General features: G+C 32.7%; 1 protein-coding gene across 12 annotated transcripts in view; it reads left to right on the top strand.

The window, feature by feature from the left end:
- Positions 1-25,890, top strand: part of Tanc2 (tetratricopeptide repeat, ankyrin repeat and coiled-coil containing 2) — a 417,090-nt gene that overhangs the window by 140,621 nt on the left and 250,579 nt on the right. Inside the window, exon 1 of one of the 12 annotated variants that reach the window (XM_078041905.1) lies at positions 17,628-18,154. The exons of 10 other annotated variants lie outside the window; for them this stretch is intronic. In XM_078041905.1, coding sequence (XP_077898031.1) covers positions 18,145-18,154 — 10 coding nt within the window. In that variant the 5' untranslated portion in view covers positions 17,628-18,144. Of the gene's footprint in view, positions 1-17,627; positions 18,155-25,890 lie in introns of those variants that run through there. One more of the 12 variants, XM_078041906.1, reaches the window with a different exon arrangement.

Raw genomic sequence — 25,890 nt, 5'->3', positions numbered from 1 at the left:
ATGTGTTTTCCAGATCTTTAAATGTCATTGTCTGTATTTTCAGCAAGATGTATACTTATGTTTTCATCTTAAATTATATTTTAAAATTTCTTTTGATACTGAGAATTGAACCCAGGATGCTTTACCATTGAGTTACATCTCTAGCCTCTACTTATTTTTGATTTTGAGACAGGGTCTTACTAAGTTGTTCAGGCCTTACTAAGTTGCTGCTTTTGGCCTCAAATGTGATCCTCCTGCCTCCCAAGTCACTGGGATTAAAGGCATGAACCACTGTGGTAGGCCTATCATACTTCTTATGTTACCTCTGTACTCTTTAATATGTTAATCTTAGTCCTTCAACCTAGGTTTATATGAAGACCCCCTTTGCATAAATAAGTCTGTGTATTTGAAAATGGACTTATCTGTAGGAAAGTAGTGAAAATAGGGAAAGGCCAGCTCAAGAATAAGCATCATAATTTGGAACTTGAAAGCTAATTTTAAAATGCATACATACTTCACTCTATTCACTACAAAGACAAATTAATACAGTAAAAGTGGTTAAGAGAGACACAAGCCGTGTGGTCAGACTGCTTGAGTTTGCATTCTACCTTTGAGTTAGCTTCTGTATTGCTGTTTATTTCTATTTCTTCATCTAAAACTGGGGATAACAATAATATGACCTAGGGAAAGTTGTATCATTCTTCTGGTGATCACATTATTTAGTATTTGCTTAAAACTGTATTTGAAACTTTACCAGATGAAACTTTAAAACTTTACATGTTTTTAAAATCATATTTATAAATGATTAATAGAAAAAAATAATTATTGTATTTTTCATTTGAATGCTGTGTGCCATATACTTATTAGCTCATGTATTCTTCACATGTATCTCCAGTTTATACATGAGTAAGTCATAAAGTTAAATGTCTTGCTCTTAGGAAAATGTGCTGAAGATAATTTTAACCATGAGAAAAACTGAAATTTAAAGAAGTTAATAGATTCCTCTTATAGACTTCTGGTATATCAACTATGGTTTTCTTTGTTCAAAGTAACAGAAGATGAAGCTAAATAGCCTAAACAGTAAAGACAAACTAGAAGACCTATTTGATGAGCAGGCTTCAAGGTTCATTTAGTTTATTTGGGTATTGCTGTGCTTGAGGGAGATATGAGAGAAACTGTACAGACACTGTTGGTTCCAGTTATCTCCAGATTATAATTCACAACCCTTTCTGAGATTTTTTTAAATAATCACAAAACCCTCAGCATTTCTTAACATACAGATAATAAAAATGCCAATAGCTAATTCATTCAACATTTAATTTATGCCATTTTCCTTTTGTAATGCACATAAACCTAGATACCACAATTTTATTGCTAAGAGTTTATTTTACAAATGAACAAGTTTAAAAATGTGTGTATATATGAGTATATATACAGTATTGTTTACATGGCAAAAACTGAAAATACAATCAATAATAATAGGAATCCATGTGTATTGCAAATTGATGTATAAACATGCGTATGCACACATTTGGTGGCAGTATAGAGAGATAATAACTCTGAGAAGGGAAAGGGATGATAAACATTTAGTTGTATAATCTTTTTAAATATTTTCATTTTTACTAGGTAAAATCAAAAATCTCATATGTCACATAAAAAATTTTGTAACTTTGACATATTGCTCTAATTTTCTTAAAGTCTCAAATATTTTTGTTTCTAAAAATAAGATTAATATTATATACAACCTAACATATGATCAACTATGACTAAATGTTACTTTTCTTCTCATTTTTATCTTGGTTAATAAGATTAACTTGTGTAATAAGATTAACTTCTATGAAGTTACTATTATTAATAATAACTTCATAGAATCAATAAGAAAATTAGATGAGTGAGTACATGAAAAGCTCATAAGACAGTGTCTGACATAGAGTAAATAGTCAAAATGGTCCCTGCAGTTATAGGTCCTCAGGAGATTTGGGAATTGAGTTTCTGTCAGCTATATCAAATATGTTCTGAGCTTTTGGATGGTGGCCTTCAAGTAACTTAAATTTTTTGAAGAACTTAAGTCCCTTAAGAAAAAGTCCCTTTACTTTTCTGAGTAATAAGCTTTAAATATTAATATCAAATAGATTATTATCTAATCTCTGGGTAAAAATTGTTTTTGCCCTGATCTTTAGAGTATTTGATGCCAGTGGATTGAAAGTACAATGTGTAATTCACTTTGGATGGTAAATAAGTCATAATGGCTGATTTGATTGTGCTATGCACATACTCAGGAGCTAGCTATGGCTAAAGTATTATTTTTGTCATGAATTAAATGGAAACATTTATTCATTTCAGGGACATCCTGGAAGAATCATTATAAAGCTCTTTTGCCATTAAAAAGGGCCTATACATAGTGGGTTTTTGCCTGAACTGATACATGTTAGTATACCTATGATGTGTTAATATTTTTTCCATACTTTACAATTTTTGGAAACATATTGGAGTTCAAGACGTTCTATTGTGTAGGGAAAAAAAACAGGATTGTTGTGAAGATTTCCTAACATACAACTTGACATATAATAAACTGTGACTAAATGTTACTTTTCTTCTCATTTTTATCTTGGTTAAAATGGAAATATAGTCTTGTTTTATAGACATCCCAAGAAATTTTTTTGTTTGTTCTTTAGATATACATGACAGTAGAGTGTATTTTGACATATTATATGTAAATGGAGTATATATAACTTTTATCCTAATTAGGATCCCCTTCTTGTGGTTGTACATGATGTAGAGTTTCACTGGTTATGTATTCATTTATGAACATAGGAAAGTTATGTTTGATTCATTCCACTGGCTTTTCTATTCCTATCTCCCCTCCCTTCCCTTCATTCCCCTTTGTGTAATCCAGTGATTTTGTATCCCCCCACCTTATTGTATGTTAACATCCACATATGAGAGAGAACATTTGGCCTTTGGATTTTTGGGACTGGCTTATTTCACTAAGCATGAGAGTCTCCAGTTCCATCCATTTACTGGCAAATGACATAATTGCATTCTTCTTTATGACTAAGTAATATTCCATTGTGTATATATACACCACGTTTTCTTTATTCATCTGTTGAAGGTCACCTAGGTTGGTTCCATAGCTTTGCTGTTGTGAATTGAACTGCTGTAAACATTGATGTGGCTGTGTCACTGTAGTATGCTGATTTTAAGTGCTTTGGATGTATACCAAGGAGTGGCATAACTGGGTCAAATGGTGGTTCTATTCCAAGTTTTCTGAGGTATCTCCATACTGCTTTCCAGAGTGGCTGTACCAATTTGCCATCCCATCAGCAATGTATGAGCGTACTTTTCCCCTCACATCCTTGCCAACGTTTATTGTTACTTGTATTCTTGATAATTGCCATTCTGACTAGAATAAGATGGAATCTCAAGAAAATTATTGAAAAGCCAATTAATAAAGGGCCTATGTATATATAATATTAGTCTACATAGTCTGATTATTTGGGTATATTCATACTATAGCACACAAGTAAATATCTTATAAATTTAAGAAAAACTCTGGAATGCAAGGTGTATTATAGTGAATTTTATTAGATTAAAAAATGTACGGTCAGGGATGTAGGCCAGAAATAGAGTGCTTCCTAGCATGCATGAGGCCCCAAGTTCAATCCCCAGTACCATACATGCGCATACACACATACACACACACACACACACACACACACACACACACAACAGATAAGTGTGGCAGTCTAAGCTCCATCATTACTGTTAGGTAACATATATTTTTGTAAGTTTAAATCAGAAAATATATATATGAAGACTTGCTGGGTGTGGTGGCACATGCTTGTCATCTCAGTGGCTTGAGAGGCTGAGGCAGGAGAATCATGAGTTCAAAGGCAGCCTCAGCAACTTAGCAAGATCCTCAGCAACTTGAAGAGACCCTGTCTCAAAATAAAACAAAAAGGGCAGGGAATGTGGCTCAGTGGTTAAGCACCCCTGAGTTCAATCCCTGGTACCAAAATAAGGAAGAAAATATGTATGAAGACTTTTAAAATCTTTGAAATACCAGCACTAATTAAACTGATATGTCCCTTTCTCATTCAGTTACTGTTTCTAATTCAGTTTCCAACTATTCTATTTTATTAGATTCTCTGTTTATAGGTTAAAGATTAGGCTGTATGTCAACTACAAGATTAACTCAATAGTAGGAGCAGAGTAAAGGAATTAAATTTGCAGATATTGTTTCCATTGTCTTCCAGACCAAAGTAGAGTATTTTAAGGAGTTGTTAATCAATTATAAATAATTTTAATTATTTTGAGTCCGCATTGTTAAAAAAAAAATGGAGATGGATCATCACGTTGTAAAGCCAGGAACTATTTTAATAGGGGAAAGAGACCTCAGTTTATAGAACTGGGTTTAATTCCAAATATGATAAAGAATGTTGGGACAGAGTGGGGAAAGGAAGAAGAATCAGTGTGAATGGAAAATTAGGAAAGGGTATCCAGGTCGGGGGGATTTTCAGGGCAATCAGATATCAAGGATTCTTACCAAACTGAGTTACCAAAATTCTTGCCATAATTGTTGTAGGCAGGCCAGGGACTAGGCCTAATTGAAAAGAGGATTTAGAGGAATTTTGAGGAGTTTGCTCCAGAAGAGAGTCTTTGCCACTTTAGATTTTTGAGCTCCTAAATATCAACAAATTATTGGATAATCCTTTTGTGCTGTTTATACACACTAGATTTTGCAAGATAATGAAATTTTTTGTTTTTAGATTTTTGTGGGAGTTTAACCTAAAAGTTTGTAGGCAGAAAATAATTTTCTAATTTTTTTCATGTTTGAATGGAAGTCACTTATACACAGTGGAAGTATTATTTATAGTATTATAGTGTTTATTTATAGTTAGATTTATGGCAGTTGTAGTCTCACTCTGTGTAGTCCATTGAAATATATTAGTCCTGTTTTCTACCTCTGTTAAACCACTGCTAGAAAAAAGTTTCCCAAAAAATGCCAAAATGAAGCTTGATGGAAAAAGCCAAAATAATAAGTCATTCACTTTTTTTTAATATAATGGTTTCATTTCTTTCAGATTATATGATGTGTAAAATTATGGTAAAAATTGAAACTGAAGAAAAGGAAATAATAAGAAAGAAAAAACATATAAGTCAAATAATTTTAAGTCAATTGCCACTTGAAATATAAATGATATCAGCTTCCCTTAAAAAGACAGAAATTATCAAAATGCAGATACAGAAAGACAAAAGACAGAAAGTATTTCCAGTGATGTTATTTATAATAAATACTCATAAAACAAGATGAGAAAAAGCTTACAAATAAATGAATGAAAATATATACTAGGCAAATGTAAAGGATGGCATTATTTGTAATAATATCAAATAAAATAAATGTAGGAAATAACTAGGGCCAAAATTATTTAATATTCTCCATAGGTACAATTCATGAAGTAGCTATCAACTGTCATTGGTATTTCATTATGAAAAACATGATATCAAAATAAAGCAACCCAAGAGAAAGAAAAACATAATCTCATCACAACTTTTATAGATGTATATGATTTACTGATGATATATGCTATAACATGGATGAACCTTGAAAACATGCTAAATGAAAGAGGCCAATCACAAAATACCACTATTGTGAAATTCCAACTATGTGAAATATCCAGAATAGGCAAATCTGTAGAGACAGAACATTAATTAATTAATGATTACCTAGTACAAGAGGGAGGAATATGGGGAGTTATTGCAAAGGATGTGGGATTTCATTTGGGGTGATGAAAATGTTCTAATTTAAGATTATGGCAATAGTTGCACAACTCTGTGAATATACTAAATTCACTGAATTGAACACTTTAAATGCGTTAGTTTTTTTGAAAATTAATTTATTTTAATTAGGTACATATGACAGCAGAATACATTTTGATTCATTGTATACAATTGCAGCACAAGTTTTCATTTCTCTGGTTGTATATGCTGTAAGTCATACATGTATGTAGGGTAATGATGCCTATCTCATTCTACCGTCTTTTCTGCTCCCACAAATCCTCCCTACACTCCTTCTGCTTTGTGCAGTCAAAGTTCAGCATCCCCTTATGAAAAAGAACATTCAGCCTTTCGTTTTTTGGGATTGGCTTACTTCGCTTAACATGATTACATGAGTGAATCTTATGGTATTTGAACTATATCTCAGTAAAGATGTTTTTTTAAAAAGAAAAACTATACATGGTAAACATTGTTAAAGGTAAAGTTAATGAATTTATATTTAGGGCATATTTTATGCCTCACAAAATGAGTAGCTCAATGACATGGAGGATATGGAGAATTTGAATAATGCAATTAACTAACTTAATTCAGGTAAGGGTAGAACCTTATGCTGAAAAAACAAATAAGAATCATATGTTCTTTTTCATCAGTATGAACTGTTTATAAAAATTGATCATATATTTAATAATAAAAAGTCCATAACAGTATACATTATTTTCATTGAAAATTAGACTATAAAAACAAAAAGATGGGTGATAATTATTTTTTTGCTTCTAAATTTTTAAAGGTTTTAAAATAACTTTTGGGTCAAAATATAAACCAAAATTTCAACAAAAAATAGTAAGTTAACATGTATTATGTATTAAAACTTATGAGATGCAGTCAAAATGATACTTTATGAAAAAAGTCATTACCGTGAGTGTTTTTATTAGAAAATAAATTCTGAAATAATTTTAATACTAAAATAAGAAGTATTGAAAATAAATTAATCACAAAGATTATCAACAAAATTAAAGCAGAAATGAGTAAAACTAAACAAAAATATAATGCTTAATTTTTAATGAAGACATGAACTATTTCTCTGAAAAAATTAAGAGAATAGAAGAATATTTAAGAGGAACAATCAAAGTGAAAAATACAGAAGTATATTGTGAATGGAGTGGTTGTCCTCATTTCCATTTCAGAAGATTTGTCCCTGATATACAGGAATGCCTTTGATTTATGCGTGTTGATTTTATATCCTGCCACTTTGATGAATTCATTTATTAGCTCTAATAGTTTCTTTGTAGACCCTTTTGGGTCTGCTAGGTATAGAATCATGTCATCTGCAAATAGTGATATTTTTATGCCTTTAATTTCTTTCGTCTGTCTAATTGCTCTGGCCAGTGTTTCAAGAACTATATTGAACAGAAGTGGTGAGAGAGGGCATCCCTGTCTTGTTCCAGATTTAGAGGGAATGCCTTCAATTTTTCTCCATTCAGAATGATGCTAGCCTGAGGCTTAGCAGCAGCCATTATGAAGTCAAACAACAACAAGTGCTGGCGAGGATGTGGGGAAAAGGGTACACTTGTGCATTGCTGGTGGGACTGCAAATTAGTGCAGCCAATTTGGAAAGCAGTATGGAGATTTCTTGGAAAGCTGGGAATGGAACCACCATTTGACCCAGCTATTCCCCTTCTCGAACTATTCCCTAAAGACCTAAAAAGAGCATACTACAGGGACACTGCTACATCGATGTTCATAGCAGCACAATTCACAATAGCAAGACTGTGGAACCAACCTAGATGCCCTTCAATAGATGAATGGATAAAAAAAAATGTGGCATTTATACACAATGGAGTATTACTCTGCATTAAAAAATGACAAAATCATGGAATTTGCAGGGAAATGGATGGCATTAGAGCAGATTATGCTAAGTGAAGCCAGTCAATCCCTAAAAAACAAATGCCAAATGTCTTCTTTAATATAACGAGAGTAACTAAGAACAGAGTAGGGAAGAAGAGCATGAGAAGAAGATTAATATTAAACAGGGACGAGAGGTGCGAGGGAAAGGGAGAGAGAAGGGAAATTGCATGGAAATGGAAGGAGACCCTCAGTGTTACACAAAATTACATACAAGAGGAAGTGAGGGGAAAGGGAAAAAAACAAGGGGGAGAAATTACAGTAGATGGGGTAGAGAGAGAAGATGGGAGGGGAGGGGAGGGGAGGGGAGGGGGGATAGTAGAGGATAGGAAAGGCAGCAGAATACAACAGATACTGGTATGGCAATATGTAAATCAGTGGATGTGTAACCGATGTGATTCTGCAATCTGTATATAGGGTAAAAATGGGAGTTCATAACCCACTTGAATCAAAGTGTGAAATATGATATGTCAAGAACTATGTAATGTTTTGAACAACCAACAATAAAAATTTTAAAAAGACCAAATATACACATAAATAAATAACAAAAATATAAATATATAAAACTGTATAGGAACATAATATGTGACAATGAAATGATTTTGATATAGTATGTGAAATACAAAAAAATTATTAAGAAAAAATACAGAAGTAAAAGATAAACATGGAACATAAATAACACAATAAATGAATTAGCCACTAGTAGTAATTTCTTTATTATAAGAGAACATATTATAGAGCTTTATAGAAACCTCAGAAAAACTGGATGGAATGGAAGAAAATGAACTGTAAAATTGACACAAGAAAACTTAAAACTACTACTACCCTTGCAACCATGGAAATCAAAGATTCTTAGAGTCAACTTTGTGTTGTTTTAACTAAACTTTTAAATAATAATGATAATAATAGTAGTAGTTTTAGTAGTTATAGATAATGTTTATTGAGCTGTTACTGCATGCCAGACAGTACTAGGTACTTTACATATGTGAACAAATTTGATTTTCACAGCAATCTTAAGTGGATAATCAACAGTAGCTTCTTTTTAATTTTATTTTTTATTTTTTTGGTGGTGCTGGGGATTGAACCCAGGGCCTGTGCATGCAAGGCAAACACTCTACCAACTGAGCTATGTCCGCAGCCCCAACAGTAGCTTCTTTGTGAATCCTTTCAATGATGGTGAGCTTTCTCCTTTGTAACAGAGCCTGATTTTGTTTTTAACAGTTTTAACCATTGTTTTTTTTTTAAAGATTAATACTTTTTATTTATTTTTTTGCAGTTTTTTTATTTTTATTATTAGTTGTTCAAAACATTACATAGCTCTTGACATATCATATTTCATACATTTGATTCAAGTGGGTTATGAACTCCCATTTCCCCCCCATATACAGATTGTAGAATCACATCGGTTACACATACACGTTTTTACATACTGCCATACTAGTGTATGTTGTATTCTGCTGCCCTTCCTATCCTCTACTATCCCCCCTCCCCTCCCCTCCCCTCCCCTCCCCTCCCCTCCCCTCTTCTCTCTCTACCCCATCTACTGTAATTCATTTCTCTCCCTTGTTTTTTTCCCCTTTCCCCTCCCCTCACTTCCTCTTATATGTAATTTTATATAACGACGAGGGTCTCCTTCCATTTCCATGCAATTTCCCTTCTCTCTCCCTTTCCCTCGCACCTCTCGTCCCTGTTTAATATTAATCTTCTTCTCATGCTCTTCCTCCCTGCTCTGTTCTTAGTTGCCCTCCTTATATCAAAGAAGATATTTGGCATTTGTTTTTTTAGGGATTGGCTAGCTTCACTTAGCATAGTCTGCTCTAGTGCCATCCATTTCCCTGCAAATGCCATGATTTAATTTACATAACAAAATGTGCCCCTCAGTTGCTGCTGCTACCCATTAGTCCTGTTATGCCTTTTAGAACCACATAACATAAATTAATCTCATCCTTCACTTGGCAATTCTTTATATTTTGGAAAGCAGCCATCATGTCTGATTTTCTCTAGATTTAGAGATTGCATTTAAGGCCACTTCAATGTAGTAGTATTGCAACTGTGTTATTCCCCTCATCTTCTGGGCTAGTAACAATATCAAAATGAACATAAGATTCCTTTAAAACAATTTTGCCTTTTAACTCCTTATCAACTCTTAGTGAACATTTTTCTCTTTACAGAGGCTTCATTATCAGTATCTATATTTTTGCCACCCTTTAGTTCTATAGCCCTCTAGATTTCCTGCATAGTTATACAAAGACTACTTGTAGTAGTTTCATGTTCATTTCTTTGTGTTCTTTTAGAACTTCGAAATATAAATTGCGTGGGCCTGTATTCTGATAATGTGTTTTTTAACTCATTTTTCTTATGCCTTACACTTAAGTGACCTCTTAATGATGTTTAAACTTAAATAAAAGTTTCCTTAATGAAGAACATTAAAGCAAAATGGGGGTTAGTCTTAGTCTGTGTGTGCTGCTATAAGAAAATGAAACTGGGTAATTTATAAAGAAAGAACTTTATTGTCTCAGTTCTGGAGGCTAAGAAGTCCAAGATCAAGGCACCTGCGGCTGGTCTGTTTGTCTGGTGAAGGCTGCTATCTGTTTTCAAGATGGTGCCTTCTTATTTCCTTCTCTGGAAGGGAGGAACACTGTGTCCTCACATGGTGGGAAATGAGAAGGCAAGAGAGCATGCAGGGCAAACACTCTGAGGAGTCTCTTACAAGGACCTTAATCATACCTACAATTGAAGGACCTCCCATTACCTAATCACCTTTTTAAGGCCCCACCTCTTAATATCATCATACTGGCCATTAAGTTTCAACACCTGATTTTTGGAAGAGACACATTCAAACCATAACAATCATCAACCTGAATAATAATCAGAGAAAAATTCTCTAAAGATGAATGAAATTTGTGAATAATATTACAGTGGAAACATTTACCATAATAAGTTATGAGCATATTCAAAGTAGTTTGACAGAAAGGGAAGTTTTAAAGGTAAAGATAAGGAAGGTTACATTAAAACTTTGAAAGAACAATTCATGACCACAAGGATTAATGACATGGGTGGTGCCAATATGGAGTTGAAAGGACAATTGTTGGTATTATGTCCTTAAAGAAGTGTATTTCATGTATGATTATGACGGCCTTTATGCAAGGTTGTGGTTCTGGAAGTCTTTTGTGAAAGTTACTGTGTATCAGGCAATCATGGTTGAGAACTCTCCCTTCAAAATGTCATGGCTTTATTTAATTTTTATTAGGATTGACCTAACAACTTCATTTGATTCTGACAACTTTCACCCAAGGGTTGAGTAATGTTCTGTGTCTGTCATTTGGAGCAGGATGTTGTTGAGTATGGTAGACTTTGGAGTCAAGTGTACTTGGATTCAGGCCTTGATCTGCTTGCTACTTGTTTCCTTCTTTCTTCTCTCCCTCCCTCTGGGAATTGAACCTGGAGGGGCTCTACCACTGAGTTATATTTCCAGCTCTTTTTATTTTTTTTATTTTGAGGCAGGCTCTAAGTTTCCCAGGCTGGACTCAAGCTTGTGATCTTGTTTCAGTTTCCCAAATAACTAGTATTACAGGCATGTGCCACAACACCTGGCTGACTCTGCCACTTCTCAACTCTATGATCTTGTCCAGATCATGAGACTACTCTTTAGTGGTTCTTTTTTTTTTTTTCCTGTGGTGCTAGGGATTGAACTCAAGGCCTTGTGCATGCAAGGCAAGCACTCTACCAACTTAGCTATCTCCCCAGCCTTCTATTTTCTTGTCGTTATGATAATGCTATTGTTATTTGTGCTTTACAGAATATTGTATGTATTAGATAAGGTATTATGTGTGTCAAGAATTTGGCAGATACTTTAGCTGATAGAAGGTGATTCATATGTGAAAGTTTATAAATAGTTACATTATTGTCTTTTCCATGCAGTGGATCAGTCCTTTGCTTGTTCATGTTTTTATTCCAGAAAACTCCTACAAATCCTTTTCTATCTTAAAAACATAGCTTTTTTCAATTGGGGCTTTATTCTTCTTTGTTTAATTAGAGAATTTTCAACTCTTCACCTTTGATTTTTCCTTCTTCTCTCTATTTATATATATATATTTAACATAAATCTGCTTACATCAGGACTTGGGGATGTAGCTCAGTGGTAGAATGTCTGCTTAACATGCATAAGGCCCAGGGCTCTATGCCCAGCACCCCCCAAATACTATTTTTATTTACTACTGCTACTTATATTAGTAAAATTCCTGGTATGGCCATATTTATTTCTTTAGATGCTTCCAGATGTTTGTGAGTGTATAAATTCCTTTTTATTTTTAGTCAGTACTCTTAAGCCATTTTCCCTTTTAAAATTACTAACCATTGACCATAGCTGCTTTTCTATATAATTTTAAAGGAAATCTGCTTGCTTGAAATCTGAAGTGTAGAATTGACTTTGTCCGGCATTCCTTTTAGAGATGTGGCCAGTAAAGGGTCAAATTGGGGATAGCTAGGTTCTGAGGCAGAGAAGGAAGCTTCATAAATAAGATATAGGTAGGTAGCAGTCATGAAATGAAGACCTAAACAGACCCTAAACATTAGGGTTGGATCACCAGTGGGTAATTGCTCACCTAGTACACATTATGACAAACACTTAAATATGACTTGGCAGTGGCTAATTTTTTAAAAATAGCATTACCTTTATCACCATTAAGCTTTATAACATTTGATGACCTATGCTGCATGCAATTGTCAACATTTTTAAAAAGCCTAAAAGATAAAATTACAGACTACTTTATTTTGCTTTGCACAACATTAGATCACCCAACTGTGATCAATTAATTTTATTTGAAACTCCAAATCAATGAAAAATAAATTAATAAACACATTTAAAATCTTTTAAATTGTAAGTCCATGGGAAAAAGTGGAGAAGTAGGATATTATAAAAGGAATCTTACCAGCTGGAAAAGTTGGCCATCACTCAATCAAATAATCTCTTATATCCTTTTTAACTATTGTGCAATGATTCCAAGAGATGAATATCACTTTAAATTTTTTTTAATTGTTGATAGACCTTTATTTATTTATATACAGTACTGAGAACCAAACCCAGTGGCTCACACATGCCAGGCAAGTGCCCTACTGCTAAGCCATAGCCCAGCCTGGATATCACTTTTAATTAAAAACATGGAAGATTATAGAGGAAAAAATTGTATGAAGATTATAGAGGAAAAAAAATTCCTCATTGTCCATGCTACTCTGTTATCTTCCCCTGAATATTCACTAGGACTAGATGCTGTGGTGCATGCCTGTAGTTTCAACAGCTTGGGCAGCTGAGGCAGAAGGGTCACAAGTTTAAAGCCAGCTTCAGCAGCTTAGAGAGTTACTAAACAACTTAGTGAGATCCTGTCTTTAAAATAAAAATATAGAAAAGGGCTGGTGATGTGGCTGGCTCCATGGTTAAGCACCCCTGGGTTCAATCCTGGCACGAAAAAAATAAAAGAAAACTCACTATGATTTTATGCTACAGTTCCTAGGAACACTTAGTTTTATGCTTAATTGACCCTATCCTTTCCTGCTCCCTCCTATGTAATTTGAGTAGTTTAAAAAGTATCAAATATTAAATGTAAAGAGTAATGCTATCCAGTGAGAATACTTTTCAGTCACAAAGGCAAGTAAATATCCACAATTCAAAAGAAATCCTTAGTGACTCTTTAAAAAGGAAGTAAGTTATATTTATATAACTTACGGGATTATATAAAACTGAACAAAGAATATGTATGTTAATATTATAAAAATTGAAATTTTTATAAATTGCTAGACCATATTTTTTTCTCATGAAAGAAAATTATGGACCTAAATTGGTATATCCAGCCAATAAAAGTAATAACACATAGCATGATAGAATACTTCCCTGTCTGATAAGAATTTTAAGCACCAGAAGGCAGAGTGTTCCACAAGACATTTTCATTTTAGTTGGTCTTTATGTTTATAAATATACCATTCCTATCATGAATGTCAGTCATTATTTCATGTTATTAGCTGAATTTCAAAAAAGTTAGAAATATGGTCATTTTGGAATTGTCTATGTGATATTAATAGTCTATTGATGATTTTGTCCAGACAACATAATTAACAGTGTTCTGAGTTATACCAAAGTTGGTTGAACATCCATCCATGTTTTCCCTTTTCTGACTGAAGTCTTCGTTTTTGTTCCTGAAAGTGATTTTTTAAAAATTTATTTATTCTAATTTGTTACACATGACAACAGAATACATTTCAATTAAGCAGGTGGCATCACTATACCAGACCTTAAACTATACTACAGAGCAATAGTAATAAAAGCAGCATGATATTGGCACCAAAATAGACTTGTAGACTGATGGTACAGAATAGAGGACACAGAGACAAACCCACAGAAATACAGTTATCTCATACTAGACAAAGGCACCAAAAGCATACGTTGGAGAAAAGATAGCCTCTTCAACAAATGGTGCTGGCAGAACTGGAAATCCTTATGCAGCAATGAAATTAAGTCCCTATCTTTCACAGTACACAAAACTCAAAGTGGATCATGGAACTAGAATTAAACCAGAGACCCTGCACCTAATGGAAGAGAAAGTGATTTTTTTAAAAAAGTTGTATATATATATATATATATATATATATATATATGGAAATATTTAGTAAAATTTATAAGTGCAGATTAATTTAATGATGTAAATAAAGTGAATGAAAAATTCACTTACTTATATCTTATAGCACAATAAACCCTTTTATTCCATACTTATCAATAAAACCATTCTGAAAGAGCCACCTGCTACATTATAATCTTTTTCAAATGTTGTATTATAAGTTAGAGGTATCATCACACATTTGGGGAAATTTTATTCAGGTCTTAGTTAAGTTGATGCACCGAGTGAGTAATGAGTATGATGATAATTATCTTAAGAAATCTCTTAAATATCAGTCATGGCATTCATTAAACAGAAATACTACTTCTTAATATGTACAGTCCCCACTTTGTCCTTCAGAGGTATAAAGATGTTACTCTTTTATTGACCACCAGTTGAAGTAGTTGGCTTATATATAAGGGCTACATTATATGATTTTTAAAATACAGATTTTTTTCATCCATCCTTTATACTTTCCTTCCTTTCTTCCTTGGTGAGAGCTTCACACACACTCACCAGTCAAATGTTCTACCCCTGAGCATTTTTCTTTTTCTTCCCTCTTAATCATCAATCTACTGTTGCAAGTTGAAGTCCTGATCTAGAGCTATTCATAGAAAAGGCACAAACCCACATAGAAATCTGGCCAGTACTTGAATTGCCATAACAAGTGGGACATTTATTTTCTTACTTCTGTAAGAATAGAAAATTCACATTTTCCTCTCATGATAAGAATTACCCTCCTTTAAGCACTAAAACATTTGTCACTGCTGAATACTCTTTAAAGAAAGCTTATAATGGGTGAAGACTGGAAGGAGAATAAAAACAAAACAAAAAAACTTAATAAGTTTTATAATATGTATAAATTAATCATAAGGGAATTAAAAATTAGTAGCCAAGGGAATAGGTTAGCTCCTCAAATCTCTCTCTACCCTTATTTTAAGTTAAACCTAATTTCAAACAAAACAAAACCCATATATTTTTTTTTAATTTTCTTAACAATATCCTCATCCCAGTCAGCTCCTACAGAGCACAAACAAAATTAAGTGAAAAATGATTTGTTTTTCAAGTCTTCAGTTTTTCAGAATTATCCTGAAATCCATTTAGTGCATAGATTAGATCATCTCACCATGATTTCGGTGTAGGGCTATGGAAGAAAAACTTGCATTCTTTTTCCTAGGCATTGAGTTACTGCTGTTCTCAAAATCACAACTGAAAAGAGTTTTCCTCAAAAATAACTTGTTTGGGCAAGACAATATTTGATCCTAAAAAGTTATTTGATAGAAGAGATTAGATTGTTAAAGAAACAAAGAACTGAGGTTTGCTAACCATGAAAATTTTAAATCAAGCAAAAATGTTTATTTTTATGTTTACCCTACAGTTTCAGTTAGGTGAGATAAAACATAAAGATTATTTGAAGCAGTTTTATCACTTTGCATGTTATTTAGCATTGCCTCTCTGTAGAAACTACTTGTACTTCTTTGTTGCCATTTATTAAAGACATTTATAAGTCATGTTGGGCTTTGGAATAATCTTAAATAATTCTGCAATGCTGGTCTACAACATCTCTGTAGAAATAGAAATCTGGCCAGTAATTGTAAAAAGGGAAAGCTAGTTGTGACAAATGTGTTAAATATGATGAGAACAAAAAATAAATATCCAATCAAGCATTAAAAATGAGTCTGGAAAAATATTTAACCTTTCAGACTATTTTCTGTGTCTATTGATTTCTTCTGAAATACATTTCTCATTTTTATCTGTTATTTTTCTTAATTAGGTATTTAAAGTAAGCATAGTATTTTAGAATTTCAAGTCTTTGAATCAAAATAGCTTTAGGAAGAAGGTAGAAAATGTTATTACCTCTACTTTACTGATAATCTGAGGGTTGGTGAGTTTCAGTGACTTACCCAAGTTTATGTCTAGTAAGCAGTTAAGCAATTGTTACAACTGCAGTTAGAAGACTAGTCCAATGCACATCCTTCTCACTGCATTGCAGTTCTTTTTAGTCATATTTTACTGAATTTGTTATCATTTATGGAGATTCATGCATCAAAACTCTTGACCAACAAATACATAATTATACTAGAATAATAATAATAATAATTATTATTATTATTAGTAGTAGTAGTAGTAGTAGTAGTAGTAGCAGTAGTAGTAGTAGTAATAGTAGTAGTAGTAGTAGTATGGTACTGCTGCCCATGTAAGAGGGCAATGTAATAAATTTACCTATTTTTTTTGCTATATCTTGTCTATGAATATTTCATTAAATAAGCTGCAATGGAAAAGATACACACTGCTACAAAATAGGACAAGTTCATGAGAATTGCCCTGTCTAAATAGATGAAATAATATAGCACAAGTGGTCCATGCTTCAGGAGTCTAATGAAAGATTTTATTTCTGAACAAGTCATTTTAGAGCCATATCTATAATACTGCAGAGAGAGCACCATTATAGTAGTTTGATTGCATTGACACCTTCCCTAGCTCTTCTTTCTCCCATGAATTCTTTTGGAAGTTCCCCTGCTGTCCACTGAAAGAGAAGAAACTCTTCTTGATTCCTGGCAGGTGAGGAGAGGACCAGAAAAAGTTCTCCAGGCCCAATAGAGAGAGGAGTTCAAAAGAAGCATGGGATGTAGAATGATGCAGAGGATGATGCAGAGATTTCTTTGATCATGAATGAAGATTATGTACATTTTCAGTGAAGTTAGTGTCTTTTGAATGGTTCTGCATCTAGAGATAGTATGCCTCTCTGAAATTTGTATCATTGCTACTTTATTAGCCAGTTGTTGATGCTGCAGTTTTGGTATATATGATGAATATCATCTGAATGAAAGGTATATAAGTTTTAACATAAGTATTAAATTATCTGCTCTCTCAAATTCTAAACAGTTCCTTAGCATACAAGAAAATATCACTAATTTTAGTATTTAACCCAATATATTATGAAGCTACTCCAGACACATAGTAGCTTGTTAAAGTATGATTAACTTTTTAAATTCCCTCACTATATAGTTTTATTTTAGTGTTTATTTACTGTATTTTGCAATATGTATTCACACAGCACAGATTCAGAAATTCAAAAGAGTAAAACCTGAGGAGAAATCAGTAAGAGAGTAGTTTATAGCTTTAAGGCATGAGGAGCTTACAGCTTTTTAATATAAATTCTTCCCAGAATCCATGTCACAGTTCCTTATATGGTGCTGCTTTTCCCCTCTTGGTTGCTATGACAACAGCAGCACTGCACCATTCATCAGCTTTGGACCTATGCTGCACTGCTAGCTTTCCGTGTTACTCTGAATGTTAAGAAGAACATCCGTGAATCATTCACTCTGTTAACGCTGCGCCATTAGAAACCTAAGAACCAGTTCTTCAGCAATTTGCTCTAACAGAAGAGTAAATTAAACTGCGCCACAGGAAAAAAAATTGTATATTTTTTTTCCTAAAGGAATCTTACAATCTCTGTTTGCTGCAGTATTTTGAAAAAAAAAGCTTCTGTCAAGAAACCTAATGAAAAGAACTCGTCTGTATAATCTTTCTTGAAATCATTAGTTGTTCAAAACAAATACCACAGTGCTTCTCTGGATACAAAAAGAAGCAGGTGATGTTGTTAGGGGTTCTAAGCCCCTTTGGGAGCACCTCTTGTGCATTGGGACCATAATCAACATCTGTTATAAGAAGTGTCACCTGTAATGCACAGTAAGTTCTGGGCAGTGTGAAGAGCTAGCTGAAGAAGATTTGAAGAGTGGATCATTACTGATGTATCAGGTCTGATAGCAACATAACCAGTAAATAAGCCTGAAAAGGGGAAATACTACATAGTATTGACTAATGAGGAAGAAAAATGAAAGGCTGTGAGTATCCTGAGTAGAGTATTTGCGTGTTACATGGATTTTAAGCTAAAAGGCCTACTTTGAGCTTTGTAGAAGAAATGCAGCCTAAGAAAATTTGACACTTCATTTTAAGGGAAGCCATTAAGAAACTGTTATTAGACACATTTATTTAATTTTTGCTTGTGTTCTTTATGTATTTATATGTATTTTAAATCTTGAAAGATAGCTTCATATTTAAAAGGATGAGAACATTTATTGCAATGAAAGCTGTTTTAGTAACTCATTTTTAAATGTAAATATGAAGGTCAGATTGCTTTTCTTCTAAGATTATGTTTCCAGAATAGACCTACTTCCTATTGAAATATCCTTATAAATAAAATATTTTTTAGAAAAATTACAGTATGGAAACCTAGAACTTTGTAAACATGCTTCCTTAATCAAATCTTTTCCTGTTTCATTAACTGGAATATTTACAAATAAATGGATGTTCTTGCATAGTTTAAAGATTTTTTTTAAAAAACTTGATATTATTCTCTAATTATGGGTTTTTTGTGGGGGGGTGGGGGGTCTATTTTCCCAGTTAAATTCAGGCTGAATTCGTAATTTACCCTTTTTACTTACATTTGCAGATCATTTGGTAATTTTCAACTTAAAGGAACTGAATTTATAGATTGGATTTCTCAACAGACTGTCTGTTTTCTGGCTCTTAATTGTTTTATCTTTTTAATTATTCAGCTAACCATGACAACTTAGGAATGTCCCAAACATGGGAACTTGATTTTTCAAAATAAAATATTTAGACATTTATTCAGCACCTCGAAAAAAGAAAAAGACATTTTCACTTGGGCCTGTTCTTTCTGTTATTATCTCTCTGAGTTGCTCTTCTTAAATGCGTGTTATTCAGAGAGCAATTACTTTACAGACATAACTAGATTTCTTTAATTTACAGTTAGAGGGAAAACAGTTTTGTTATTTTGTCATTATATCTTTTAACTTCTATTCCTTCCATTTTTGAGATCTTTGGCTATAAATCTGTACTTATGACTTTGTTCAGTTTAGGAAGCCTTTAAATAGGATGAATTAATATATTAAAATATAGTGAAAAATATTAATCACTTATACTCACAGTCATACATATCATTAGTAAAAGATCTTGCTTCTGTCATCTGTAATTAACAAATTAAATTCAATAGTCCTATTTTAACTGTTGTCCTGCAAGTTAAAATTATAGATTTTTAAATTTACATACATCTAACAACTGTGTACATTACAAGCTAATGCTCCTTTTTGATTATCCTTAAAAGTGTGAAGTGTGTGTGTGTGTGTGTGTGTGTGTGTGTTTTACAAAGGATGTTGTCCTATTATCTCTGAAACAATGATTCTTATTAATAATACCAAAGACTGATTTTGGCACTTTTAAACAAGTTTTTTTTTTTTTAGAAGCAGATTTATTCCTTTTTCAAGTTATTTTTCTTTGGCATGTGTTTTGATATTTTTTTATATTTGGATTTTTACTCAATGCATTGCATGTATTCCTGAAAGATAATATATTAAATTGATTAGATAAATCTCTATATCATGTATTAGGTTATGTTAAAGTAAGAGCTATCTAGTTTATTTCAGTTATACAAAGATCCAAGCCGTAGATTTAAGTGGTGGTATTCTGTGAAAAAAATTAAGTTTTAATTTCAAAATAGTTTGACATATTTAGGCTTACTTTCTGAACTATTATTCATGTAACATAAATAACATATAAATCTTAGTTGATAGTAGGCATTACTTTTATTTGGTTGGAAATATGCTAGTGAATAAATAATATATAACAATTATACATCTAAAAGTCTAGTTTCATTGGCTAAAGCTTAGATCATGATAACACTCTGAATATCTGGGAATTTAATATTACTAATAAATTTTTACTAGTAAGTATGAACCTCATTTTGGACAAGATCTACATTAAAAGTAAAAGAAATAAATTGGTGATAAATTCAAAAAGTGGGCCCTAGCTATTTTTTTCTTATGGAAATCAATCATAGAACTTCAGTGATAAATATATATTCTTTATCCCTCTGTTACATAATAAAATATTTCACCACTGTAAGCTTTGCAGCTTAACTCTTCTGAAGTTTCTCTCCTATAAAATTCATGAAATTATGCCTTTTATAGTATCATGGTAGGCATTAAGAAAGATAATATATGTAAAGCACTCAAGTATAGCACTTGGCACAGAGGAACTATTGTCTTAGCAGTGGTCCCCTTTTCTATATTTTCTTTCCATTGGCCTACATCAGTGCTTCTTGAACTTTTCTCTGGGAGTACCTTTAGGGCAGAGAAATTTGTAGACTTAACAAAGGGGTTAGGGTGTTGAACCCAAAAATAAACCTGGAAATTCCTGGAAGTTCTCACTTTAAAAAAAAAAGACTTTATTTATTTTTATTATATCATAAAAGTTTCCCAAAAAAATATTTAAAGAAAACTCACTCTTCAGAAAAATGTGTCACATTTTTCCTATAAATTTGCATATCCCAACATACTACTACCTACCTGTATGTATTGCCAAATTTAGGACATACTACTTATACCATCTGGTCTGGGTATCATTTTAAAAATAGAGATCATGAAATAAAAGAAGCATGTGTACCTTTTTGGAGGAAGATTGAGGAAGGTGTACATAGTTCAAATGAAGTAGTAACTTTGAATGGATTCAAGCTGTAATGGGATGAGAAGGAATTCTTCATATCAGAGAATGATGATGGAGAAACGAATAATTTAGCATTTCTAAAGCTCTAAGGAGTTCTGCAATAAGGGAACCTATTTATCTGTTTAAACTGGCATCTCTAAACGTTATTTGCTAAATAGTCTGTCCCCCCACCCCCTTATATAACTCTCTAAAATCATATGGAACAAGTAAGTGTTCCAAAAAGCATATATTCCTAACTAAGGAAAGTTGTGTTGTTAAAAAAAAAATGGGTAATAGTACATAACAAGGTATGACAATAATTATCTGTCACTCCAGAAGATTATGAAAAAGTTATAATTTACTCAAATTCGACAGATAAATCACACTTTAATATTTTATAAATTTGTATGTTTTTTAAGTATGAAAAGTATATTTTATGGATTAAAAAGTGACATGAGTAAATATTTGGAAGCAAGAGTATACAAGATGAATTCAAATGGTAAATAAATCAGTTTTAGTAGAACTTTCATGAAAGTATACTGTGGATTGAGAAGGCCTTTGAGGCAATGGTAAACTAAGATGGTAGCAGTAAAAAAGTTACAAAGAGAAAGATTTTGAAGAAATAAATAATGATTGAATTATTATTAACAGAATCCAGGGACATGAAAGGTCCACAGCAGAAATGTGGTTATAGCACTTCAAAAATAAGTGAGGTTATTAAGCTATAAATTTAGAAGTTTTACCTATAGAGGGTATAGTTTAATCTGTAAGAGTAGACAACAATTTCTTATGAAAAAGAATTGAATGGAAAGGGAAAAGGTAGAAGTAAATATTTTATGAGCATTTTTCAAGGAATTTTTACATTAGCTCATTATATCTTTCATTAGCCCTTTGAATTAGTATAGTTCTAATCTTAATGAAGAAAATAAACCATAATCAGGTCAGTCATTAAACAATTTAGACATAAGCGATCAGGACTCCAGTAGGTCTTTTTTGACTCTAATACTTACTTTGGGTCAAGAAGTAAACTGACATTAAGAAAGATCCATTATCCCCTGTGCTAGGGGGAAAAAAAGGAAAAGAAAGATTCACTGAAAGGACCAAAGGGAAAAACACATGTTAAAAGACAGAGGAGAGGAATAAGGACCTATATGAAATATGCTGGGGAATCAGTATGGTATAACTTTTACAGAAGCTGAGTTTGGGGACGGTTTTAGAGACTAAACACTATTTTCAAAGAGGTCAAGAATACAAATTCATAAAGGCCATGACTTTATTTTAAAGTGATTCTGCTTTTTTGCTTTCCTGAATTAAAGTCCAGACCCTTAGCTATAGTGGTATACATTTAACAGATATTTGTATTATTTTGTTAAGAGGGGGAAGGAGTGAAAGAGGGGCTGCATAAAACTAGTGGGAGTGGATGTGGGAGAAGGAAAGCATCTAATGAGAAATTCATGGCCAAACATCCTTTTTAGAGGTCTAGATGGTTTTTAGTGTCTGTGATGTATACTCACATAATGGGATTCTTCAAAACATTTAGAGATAAAATAAGTTTTTCTGTTTAACATCCTCTCCCCCCCAAATTTCCTATTTTTATATTAAGATAGCTGAAGCTATCCCTAAAGCAGATGGTTGTTTTTACATTAACATTGGCAATTGGTAATTCGGATTCTGTCACTTGCTAGTATGTGACACTGGGCAAGTTATATGTAACTATCTGTGCTTCAGTTTCTTCATCTATAAAATAGGTACAGCAGTGCCCATAGTGTTTCTAAGTATTAAATGAATTTTTCCAGTCTTAAATGCTTACAACAGACTCTAGAACACAGTACCTAATAATAATAGTTAATGTCATATAATAGCAATTGCATGATCCTATTTATCTTTCTGTAACTTTCTCTACTTTTCTGTCCTGGATTTTCCAATTTTTCCTTTCGTAAGAAGGGAAACTGTTTTTACTTTTACTTGTTAAAGTGCTCTTGGTTTTTTGTTTTGTTTTGTTTTGAACTATGCTAGGGATTAAACCCAGGGCCTTGTGCATGCTAGGCTCCACCACTGAGCTACACCCCAACCCTTGGTTATTTTAACTTGGTTAAGTTTTTAAAAAGTGAGCAAAAAGTACATAAAACTCTGATATGCTTTTTATTGTTCAATTTAAAAGAAGCCTCAACCCCCCAAAGGCATGAATAAATATTTTGTCACATTATTATGATATAAAAGAAGCTTAGAATAATGGTAAAGTTACGTATTCAGTGCACAATGGTTATTTCCATCTTAGAATTTATTACTAATTCTGTTGTGTTTTGGAATTCTTGTCACTCTACCAAATATCCAGTATTTTCTACTTATCCCCATTCTGGAGATAAATCATTGCTTTAATGAACAATTTTTATAGATTGTGTTAATATGTCATCTTATAGCTTAGATTTATTTTAAACTATTTTATGTGTCCAAACAACATAACATTGATCCGTTAGCTACCTTTTCTGCTAACTTTGTATTAATTCACTTTAATTCTAATTATATAATTTTCCCTAGATTATGCCTTCAATTTGGGGAAATGTTTTTTGTCAAAGTTTATCTGTCTGAAATGGTTTTATGTTCCTATTATTTCTTTTGATACTTCTCAAATATTTTACTATTAAAAAAATAGCAAAAAACATCACAAAATTGTATGGTTTTAGACATTGAAATATGACAAACTATAATTGACTCCCTCTTATTGAAATCTATTTATGTTTTAATTGACTGTTCCACTGCTGTTTAGGTAATCATTGTTCTTTCAGTTATGGGCACTGGCTCAGATATTGTTTTGTTTGGTTTGGTGATAGGATTGAACCCAGGGGCCTAGTGCATGCTGAGCATAAGCTCCACCACTGTGCTGCCCCACCCCTGCCCCAGCAGGATTTTATACTCTGTACCTTATTTCTAAATCTAAATCTTTGATGATCAGTGCCTTTCAAGCATGATAGCCTCTGAAGGTGTTTCGTTAGGCTTCTGAATGCTATTTTATATTCTTGTGCGTTAGTTCTTCCAGTTAAAAGAGAAGCTTTCTTTCTTTAATCCATTTTTTTTTTCTTTTGTCCTTATTTGTTAGTACTGGGGAGTGAACCCAGGGCCTCATGTGTGCTAGGCAAGTGTTCTACAATTGAGCTATTTCCCCCAGGCCAAAGGAGAAGCTTTCTTAACTGACCTTCACCTAATCACTTATGTGATAAATTTTTTCCATTCTCCTTGTGATACCTACTGACTGTTATCAGAATAAGGTGTATATTAGAGGCTAGTAGACTACCTTCTTAGGTACTTCTGTTATCCCTCTAGTAGCTTGTGCTTACTAAGATGCAGTTACATTAATGATAACATGATTAAATCACATATATATTAACTTATAAAATGTGAAGGCCAAAAGAAAAATCATTTGTAATAAAGAGAGTTCTTATTTCTACAAAAAATTGTATTAAAATCTTTGCAAAAATTCAGTTTAAGATGTCAGTTAAAAATACTATAAAAATTAGGGTAAAACTACTTCTAAAATCTACCTGTACTTAGGTTAGCTAATTATTTGCTTTAAAGAAATTTTAACTAAATATTTATTTGTGTTTCAGGGTTTTCTTTTTTGTTTTTGTTTTTTTTCCTCCCTTTTTGGTACTGGGGATTGAACCTAGGGGCACTTTACCACAGAGTTATATCTTCAACCCTTTTTTATTTTGAAATGATGTCTTGCCAAGTTGCTGAGGGCCTCACTAGAATGCTGAGGCTGGTATCAAACTTGTGATCCTTCCCCAGCCTCTCAAGTCGCTGGGATTACAGGCATGTGCCACTATGCCTAGCTCAGGCTATATATTTTAGTGCATTTTATTCAAGAAAGAAAAACTGGAATTCATATTCAAACAGAAAGGCCTTGGTTTTACATCAAATTTTGGTTAATCTGTATTTTAAAGTTGAAGTATTAATGTACATATCATTTTTATCTTTCCCTTCTGCCTTAAACATTTTTTTAAATATCTTTTTTTTTTAGTTGTAGTTAGACACAATACCTTTATTTTATTTATTTGTTTTTATGTGATGCCAAGGATTGAACCCAGTGCCTGGCATGTGCCTGGCAAGCATGCTAACTGCTGAGCCACAACCCATCCCTGACCTTAAACATTTTTGAAAAATCAACTGTTAGTCCCTATCAAGGTAGGACAAGAAGGCTTCTTTTATATATTTACCTTCATATTCTTCAGTAACCCTGACCATGTTTGGGAGAATCCTGAGAAGAGCCACAGATGGGTATGGACCAGACTGATGAATTATGGTCTTGTCTTATACATAGCTTCTACAATTTTATTTCTTATTTTATATTTCCCCTTCAGTATCTAAGTTTGTTTCTCTTATCTTAACCAATCTTTTTTCCACTTAGGTATCACAGCAAAAATTTTACTATCCTTTTGATACATGAGTTGGGTCTGAGTTTAATCATGAGTGGAAATTTATGTTTAGCAATGTCATTCCTATCTTTCAAGCCTAAATACCTTTTGTTAAACTAGTTAGTTATGATATAAAAAATCTTACGTCCTTCTGGGTTGAAGCACATACTTGAAAACAGTCCATTAAGTAATTAATTAACTGTCCTTTGTAGTCAGACATGCATGGTTTAGGTTCCAGCATTTCTACAAGTTATTCATAATCTTTTTAAAAATATTTTTAGATGTTGATGGACCTTTATTTTATTCATTTATTTATATGTATTGCTGAGAATCGAACCCAGTGCCTCACACATGCTAAGCAAGCGCTCTACCACTGAGCCACAGCTCCAGCCTCTCATATTCTTTACATTTCAATTTCCTCTTTCATAAATTGTAATAAGAGTATCTGCCTCATAAGAATGTTAAGAGGATAAACAAATAATAAGTATCAAGTGTATAGCAGTATGTGGGATATAGTGAGCACTAAATACTACCTATGCTTACACCTACATAACATTTAAATAGTCTTTATTACTTTTTTTTTTAAGAGAGAGTGAGAGAGGAGAGAGAATTTTTAATATTTATTTTTTAGTTCTCGACGGACACAACATCTTTGTTGGTATGTG

The sequence above is a fragment of the Ictidomys tridecemlineatus genome, chromosome 3 (assembly GCF_052094955.1).
Source record: "Ictidomys tridecemlineatus isolate mIctTri1 chromosome 3, mIctTri1.hap1, whole genome shotgun sequence".
In the NCBI taxonomy this organism is placed as follows: domain Eukaryota; kingdom Metazoa; phylum Chordata; class Mammalia; order Rodentia; family Sciuridae; genus Ictidomys; species Ictidomys tridecemlineatus.
This window is presented reverse-complemented; position numbering and strand designations above follow the sequence as displayed.